General features: G+C 33.7%; 1 protein-coding gene across 7 annotated transcripts; it reads left to right on the top strand.

The window, feature by feature from the left end:
* The first annotated feature begins 274 nt into the window (after positions 1–274).
* PRD3 (putative recombination initiation defects 3) lies at positions 275–5,667 on the top strand. 7 transcript variants are annotated; one of them, XM_022050518.2, is made up of 12 exons: positions 276–567; positions 1,135–1,288; positions 1,766–1,919; positions 2,076–2,210; positions 2,587–2,639; positions 2,739–2,933; positions 3,091–3,153; positions 3,251–3,300; positions 3,823–3,976; positions 4,206–4,287; positions 4,900–5,002; positions 5,438–5,667. In XM_022050518.2, the coding sequence occupies exons 1-11, from the start codon at positions 503–505 to the stop codon at positions 4,998–5,000; spliced, it is 1,206 nt and encodes a 401-aa protein (XP_021906210.1). In that variant the 5' UTR covers positions 276–502; the 3' UTR covers positions 5,001–5,002; positions 5,438–5,667. The 7 variants fall into 7 exon arrangements, 4 of the variants coding, with proteins under 4 accessions (XP_021906210.1, XP_021906204.1, XP_088076157.1 ...); XM_022050512.2 differs by having other exon boundaries at positions 277–567; positions 4,894–5,002; XM_088220031.1 differs by having other exon boundaries at positions 278–567; positions 1,138–1,288.
* The last annotated feature ends 2,447 nt before the right edge of the window (positions 5,668–8,114 follow it).

Genomic DNA, 8,114 nt, shown 5'->3' with positions numbered 1-8,114 from the left:
TTTATGCTAAAAGAATTGAACCCAGATTTTCTTACGTCAGCTATTAAATTTAGTTATTAGTTTTTTTCTTAAAAAAAAAACTAAGATGTTAATAATTACTTAAAAAAATTAATAATTTTGTAATGTTGTAAATAATTGTAATATTATTTCACTGTTGAAAAAATTATTACATTATGAACTTTTTTTAACAAAGTTAATGAAATGTTAAGTGTTACTAAATTAAGAAATTAAAATTCATAATTGTACCTAAATTAACAAATGCGTAACTTCATTTCCCGCCACGCGACCCATGCCGCATACAAGATTCGCACTGTTCAGTCGTTCGTTCTAATTCACAACTACATACACCGACGTAATGACATTTCTCTTTCGGGTCTCCACGGTTTAAAAATTCAATTTGTCGGAAAATTCTATTTAGAGGTCTTTCTTCTTTGATCAGTTCGGGTTTCAAATAATCAATCAGTGTTTCGCTGCCGTTCGAAAGACCTGAATCTCTCTTAAAATGAAGTTGAAGATCAACAAAGCCTGTGATCTTAGCTCCATCTCGGTCCTTCCTCCTCACACAAGGTTTGGTTTCTCTGTCACTTACTCGTTGCTTGGCGCTATGAGAAGATGCAGCAAACTTTTCAATGAATTTGATTCTGAAAGCTTTGCTGTTTAGGGCATTTTAACTCCACTGCCTCTAATTCAACTTTTTCTGGTCTAGTTGATGATAGTTTTGCTGTTTTCCCCTAAATTTTCTGTTAATTTTGGTCTATTACGATTATGCTTCTCGGCATCCTAATTGAATGATTGAGTTCTGCTATTTATTTTTGCATGTTTTGGTTGTGATGCTAAAGAGATCAAACTCCATTGGTAATCAAATAATTATAACTTATTCTTCATCTTATAAATCATCATGTTAAATATTTTTTGTCGCTGGAAATTAAGTTCTTAATTTATTATAGGAAAAAATTAGTGAGATTTAAGATTTTCTTGTACATACATTTGAGTCACTAGATTTCGGGAAGTCCAAAGTCTCTCTCAATTTACATGTTAGCAACCAGAGAGGAAGAGTAATGTGAGCTTGAAATTTAATTCATGAAAATTTCCTGTTTTCTTACTGACTTCACTGTTTGGTTTGGTCATCATAAGAAGAAGATCAAGCATTCCATCAAATGGACCACAATCATCACAGCTCCGGTCTCAACCATCCCAACAGTCTTTTTCACAAGGAATTTCATCTCACCATGGCACTTTTTCTCAGCTCACTCAAAATTCACTTGATGAAGCCATGATGAACGATCAGGTAAGTGAATCTCATTGTTGCAGTCAGGAATTCTCTTAAAATGGAAAGTCTGATATTGCTGAGTAGTGTTTTTCCTCAAATGCTTGTTTGTTTGGTTAAAAAGAGAAATTGAAATACTTTAAGCTTAACTTAGTTGATTAGCTCTAGGACTAATTTGACTTGAGCTTTTTGTCTTATTCAGTCAACAATACCACTGCCATTTAGTTGGAATCAAACCATGCAAGTTCACAACAAGTGCTATAAAGTGCTGAGTTCATTGTTAAAACTTCTATACTTGAGCTTTCAGATTTTTGCATACTGATAGTTCATGTTAGTTCAATCACTTTCTTTGCAAAGTTGAAGCTTTAGTACAACATGTAATCTTTTCCATAAATGATAACAATTTTGTTTTCCACTCAAACCAAACTCATATGCCAAATTTGGTAAACATTTAATTTCTTAAATATACTCTTGGTTTTGTGCATCTTATCTTTGCAGAGGTTTGGTTCTCAAGAACGAGAGAAGTCTCTGAAGAAGGTTCCTTGCTTGCCCTCAGTCAATTATACAAGAGAAGAGAGCCCAATGCCAATCTCTAGATCTTCTGCAAATGTAATGTTTAAGTGGAATTCTGCTTCTGTTGCAGATCATAAATGTACGTCTTTCTCCTTTCCATTACATGGATAAGTTAACATCTCGGTCGTAATAAAATCTATGTTTATTATATTTTAATAAAAGGTTTACTTGTGTTATTTCCTTTCAATATGTCATACCTTGGCCTAACTAGTACTTTTGTTTATTCTTTGAGTAGGTCAGATATATGAAGAACTTGAACGCCGGATTGGGGCAATGGAAACTTCATTAAACCGATACGGAATAATATTGGATTCTGTTCAGAGTGATGTCATGCAAGTCAACAGAGGAACTAAAGAGATATTGATGGAGAGTGAGTACTCTGATTCACGAGTGGATCAGGATCTAGGTGCTGATGAGAAAAATAATTAACGCAGTAATTATCGCAGAGAATTCTGCCCAGATCTACCAAATATTGTTATAAGCTTGTGATTCTCAACATGGGAAGTAAAAGCTAGTTACAGATTCTTTCTTCTAGGCAGCTAAGATTTTCACTATTAATCTTGATGGTGATGACTTACTTATACCATCTGAATGGTTACCATCCTTTTTCGAATATTTCCATCACATGACATCAGATTTGAATTAAATTCGTTTACTGAAGCATGAATGAGCACAAATTTCATTTTGCTACCTGTAAAGTCATGATGTCCAAATTTTTTTGATTTACTCTTAAGTTTTCTTTTCAGCTGAAAGCATAAGGCAGAAGTTGATTCTTCATGATACCTTACTGCAGCTACTGGTAAGTATTATATGATGGCCCTCTTTACTTTCTTCATCGAAGTTCTTTAGAGAATCAATTTAGCGTGAACTTAGTAACATCCTAGAAGTGGTAAATCAGAACAAAGGACAGGAAGATACAAAAGCCAGCCTTGAGGCAGGCATTAAATCTGTATCTGACCAACTGAGCAAGGATGCCTATCAGGAAAGGCTACAGCAGATTTTCCTGTTGCTTTCTGCCATACCAGAACAAATGGGCACTTCTTTGCGGAAGTTGCAAAATGAGCTCTGCAGCACTTTTATTAGAGATATGCAGGTACGTGCTGTAATGGACAATTCTGGGGCACATGCAAAAATAAAAACTTTTAAGTTGTTTTCCTGAATTTTCTAGGATAATCAATAGCAAGATTTTAGATTAATTAATTTTTATGCCAAATGGAAGAAATAGACATTAGAGCTCATTCCATTTATAGGCAATCGCCAAGCTGAAGATCCCTGATAAAAGTGGTCCTATTGCAAACATTCTTCCAGCAAAGGTAATTTATGCTTTCCTTGGGATGATGCCTTGCAGTTTCGAAGGCGCTTATTTTGTGTGAATGTGTGTAAAAGACATCCATATTTGCAAATCTGCAGGTTACTGGCGGTCAGACTGCACAAACAAAGATAACACCTCAGCAGCACAAGTATGAAGAATTCAATATTGATTAATTTCATGATGATTGTCATTCTATTTTCTGCATAACTTGATGCTACATACTGATTATCTTGAGTGGAAGTCCGAAAAGATGCATGGATTAGATCAACTTCAAGATCATCTTATGAGTTTTTCCCCGTTAATTTAATTCCTTTATGCCATAATTTTATAGAGAAGTTCTATACAGGATTCAAGTAATGCATCTGAAGAATGGTTTTGATCTTATATGGAACTTTGAAGTTTTATTTCTATATGGTTGCTTCAAGTAATGCATCTGAAGAATGGTTTTGATCTTATATGGAACTTTGAAGTTTTATTTCTATATGGTTGCTTTATAGAAAGCTTAGTCTAACGCTTCTTTCTCATTGAATCCCCACCTGTCTTTATTTTATGAAAGCTTCTCCAGGGGCTTCGAATTGCTAGAGTTTATTGTTCCTTCAATGCTTTTTTGTGTTTGTCTAGCCTTTCAAGACAATAAAGAAGAAATCTAAAAGGCTTCTCTTGTCTTAAGCCTAGCTAAGCGTCCTCTGGATTCTGCAAGAACAATTTTATCTCCAAAAGTAGAAGTTGGAAGTTGGAGGTCAGTAAAATTGGAACGAGCTACTTGCAGAAAGAGACCACCATACAAGGAGCAGAAACTAAAGGACGTTTCTTCCATTGAACAGGTTAGTTTTCATTTCTTCCCACTTTTCCTTGTTCATCATGATGGCCAGCTTTCTGATTGAAATAGGTCAGTGTCTTAGTTCTTTAGCAAGGTACTGAAGAAGAAATTGATTTAAATCAAGTTATATTTTATGGCATACAACTTATGGTGAAAGTCAACCTTTTACTGCATCTGCTACGTGGGATGGTTTCTACTTACTATCCCATTTGGGATAACAATCTGTGATGCAGGAAAGTATATGTAGAGTGATTATTGATTCAGATGGAGAAATTGATGCAGGCTTTTCTTGCTTGCTTGAAGAAAAGGGAGGAGGTAAAGAAAAAGGGATGTGAAATTTGAAGAAGAATTTATTCTTGCCTGGAACTGCTCCTGCTCATTTTTTTCTTGAGTGAATGTTCAATCCCCATTTAAACACCTCAATTTTTTACAAAGGTCTACCTCAAATATCAGGCATCAGTTCTCTTTAGATTTCCTTTTTCTTTGTATTTTTATGTGAAATAAATATACTACTGTGCTTTCTGTGTTCCAAAGATGAAAAAGTGAAGATTTCTAGATTAACTTGTAGTTAGAGAAGTTACTCTGCGGTTGTACAGACAGGGTTTTTCAAGTAATCATGACCAAAGTATGAAATCTTTCTGATAAAATAGAGTAATCCAACAATGAAAATTTTTTACCCAAAAAGATTCCAGTAGGGACTCTTTGTTAAACTTTATTTCCAGGAGTAGTAATGAAGCACCAAAATGACATGCGGCACATGGAGACTGTAACTGTTAATTAATTGGTTCCTTTTTTTTTTCGCCTGGGATATGCTGCATTTTAAGAGTTAGTTTACTTTTTAGTACTTACAACAAAAGTATGTTCTTGTTTGAGATCATGATAATCATTCGTTAATTTAATACCATGTTTTGCATTTGGAAGATGCAGGAAATAATTACATAGAGGAAGCAAAGGAAGAGACTAGACGGATCTTGAGAAAAGCAAGGAGGATAAAGAGGAAATACAGTAACCCTATAATAATCAATTGAAGGTAGACTTGTGCAATCTTTCTTGTTTTCTATTACATGCTATTATGCTAGAGCTCTTGAATTATTTAAGCAGGAGAAGTGATTTTAGATTATTTGGATAAATAACTATCGTAATAAAAAGATGAGTAATAGAGCTAAACATCTTTGCATAACTTAGGATTTCTTTAAGAAGTCAGTTAAATATTAATGTTAGTTGTTATTGGTCTCAACATTACTTAACAGAAAAACAGGCATATGATATCTGAAACCAACAGTAGAAAAGTTGTTTACAAAAACTTCTGAAAATTTCTAGATACATGAGAAAGCTTGCAATGTTAACTCACTCTCTAGTGATGTCCTTACCCTTGTTAGCTTTTCATGCATACGCAAAGCCCAAAAGTCAAGTATTTTTCTTTCCCTAAGTATTAGTATGCATTATAAAAATTTCAAATGTGCAGAGACGAGGCACTTCACGTCATAATGAAGTGTCAAAAGAGTTGAGGAATACTTGCTGGAGCTCCCAAGCAGCATTATAAGGTTGAATCTCTCTTCTTTGCCACACTCAATTGCGACGTTTCAAAAGGTTTTTCGTTCTTTTTCTTGGTTTCCCTTATTTGCTTCAGATTATTTTGTATCATTAACGTTTCTCTGTAGAAGCCAATATATGAAAATCGTCCATTGACGCTTATCTCTAGAGCTTAGAATTCAATATATTAAATGCTTTTCTGCTCCAGTCCTTTGGGATGCAGTACGAACCACATGGGCTTACCTTGAGCCTCTCCAAAATGGGCCCCTCCCACGGAGATTATTAGCGAAATCATTTTTTCCTTGGGCCACCATGGAACCAACATTTGGCAGAAATTTAGGGTGACCTTGCCCAAAATGTGGGAAATGTGGCCCCTTTAGCCCAACAATAATTGGAGGTTGAAATGGGCAATTATTAAATTATTAAAGACAAATAGGCTTATGAGACGAGGGTAGGAAGTAGGTTTCCGCCGACAATGATGATGTATAGTTTACCCGAACGATGTTGATGACCATTATAGTCATGTCCCATTATCTTGATGGAGGATGGTGGATTCCTTCAATTGGTAAAAGAACATTAACAGGAATAAAGGAGGAGCAAGCCCATATGGAGGTTAATTAGTTGCTTTAGGTTCTTTCTTATGATTGTCTTGCTAGAAATCTTTGGAAGCCCTTTTTTTGTCTAGAGTCCTACTTGTTTTTGTAGTAATGGGAAAGAGCCTTTGAAAGATAGAACGAAGGGCATCCTAATCGAAGTTGCTGCACGAAACATTCATATATCATGAATATTTTTTTGATATCCTATACGACCCCTCCTGACCACTGCAAATTCAAGGCGTGCCCGAAAGCACATATTATTGTTAAATCATTTTCTCTTCTTGAGATAAACAGAATAGTATTTTATCATTATTGTTGCTTTAGAAACCAAAGCAAAAGAATCATTTCGAAGCTTTGGGCCCTCTGTCCCCAGAAACTCTACATGGCTATTCCTCAGTTGTTCTTTTTCGATTAAAAAGAAGATATAATATTTAAAGTTTTCATTCTTTTTTTTTTTTTTTTGAAAAAAAACACAAGGCCATTTTCAATTGCATAATATTTTATGGAGGTTCCTTTGATTTTTTCTAATTAATTCCTTCAACAACTGTTATCCCTAAGAATATTGCTTAGTGGATAATCCATTTGTTTATTTATCAACAGCGACGGCTATCTTGTCTTTAGTATGAGGATTCAACTAAATAATAGGTCTTTAATTTCAATGAATCACAATCACAAACTGCTTTTTCAATTATTTTGATATCATAAACAAAGCATCTTACATCTAGTCTTAGTATTGTTTCCTCTTAGTTTTGATCATTGTTCAATAAAGTTAACCTACAAACTTATTTACATCAAACGGTGGCAAGAGCATGATAAGGCCAAAACAGATATGGACCCTCCTCAATTGTGAACCGTTGTTAGTCGATGTACCATATGATATGAGGATGTCAATGTGAGTCGAATTATTCAATGAATCATGATTTTCCACTGGACATAAGTTGGCGGTTGGCCAATTCATTATCCTCCCTACATGACATACTAAAATCCCACCTTTACTTTTTCACCAAAACAACGAATACACACCATCATACCATATATAACCTCCACTACTTTGTTGGGGTTGTACAGTTGATTAGTGCAACTGATTGATTGAGCCTTTTACTCTGTCTTTCGAGATTGTGTGTGGGTTGGGCATCACTTTTCAAGACTTTTTGATGCCCAAAAGAGGGGGAGCATCCAATGCTTTAAGAGAATGGTTGCAGTGGAATGGAAGATCCAAAGCCCATCATCCTTATCCATCTTAATTATGTGACAATTTTTTTTTTGTTAAGAAAATTTACTGACATAATTAAGGATGAAGGGTTTAACTTCGATTTACATAAATAAGCAAAATTAACTTGCAATTTTTCTTTCATCGATGAGCTTGCAAAAGTTGATTCTACTGTAGGTTTATGAAAATCTTTCCTTCTTATTGGCTAGGTATAAAGAGAATTTCTTTATTTATAACTTTTAAAGTCCCTATAAAAATATTTTGAATTTGAAAATTAGACGGTCTTCTAAACAACAAAGTCCCTAAAGTTATATTTTGAAAAAAAAAAATATTTATGATGAATTTATTTATAAAATTATGTTTATATTAGTTAGAATATCATTAATTTTATTTAAAATGATAAACATAGGCTCATATAAAATTTCATATAAAATTAAAATTATGCATGTTTAATCCTATTAAATTTACATAAATGAAGTACATTGTTCTAATTTTACATTAAATTCCTAATAATTTTACCTAGTAAAAATAAATATAAGTTTCACCTAAATTCTGAATCTATTTCAAATTTAATTTTAAACAGTATTTTATTTAAATTCACCGAAAAATTAATTACATTATCAGCACCAAGAATAAAAATATGATTTTGACAGCTTCCCTCAATAAAAAGCTAGAACGGGTAAGTTAAAGATTTTCCATCCTACCTTATAGAGTTATGAAAATTCTCTCTAAATTTAAAAGATGAACAAAAAATTATAGAGACCCACTTTTAATGGCCAAGAAAAGTAGCCCCATTTTTAAGA

The sequence above is a fragment of the Carica papaya genome, chromosome 5 (assembly GCF_054855325.1).
Source record: "Carica papaya isolate Zhongbai chromosome 5, ASM5485532v1, whole genome shotgun sequence".
NCBI classification, from domain to species: Eukaryota; Viridiplantae; Streptophyta; class Magnoliopsida; order Brassicales; family Caricaceae; genus Carica; species Carica papaya.
This window is presented reverse-complemented; position numbering and strand designations above follow the sequence as displayed.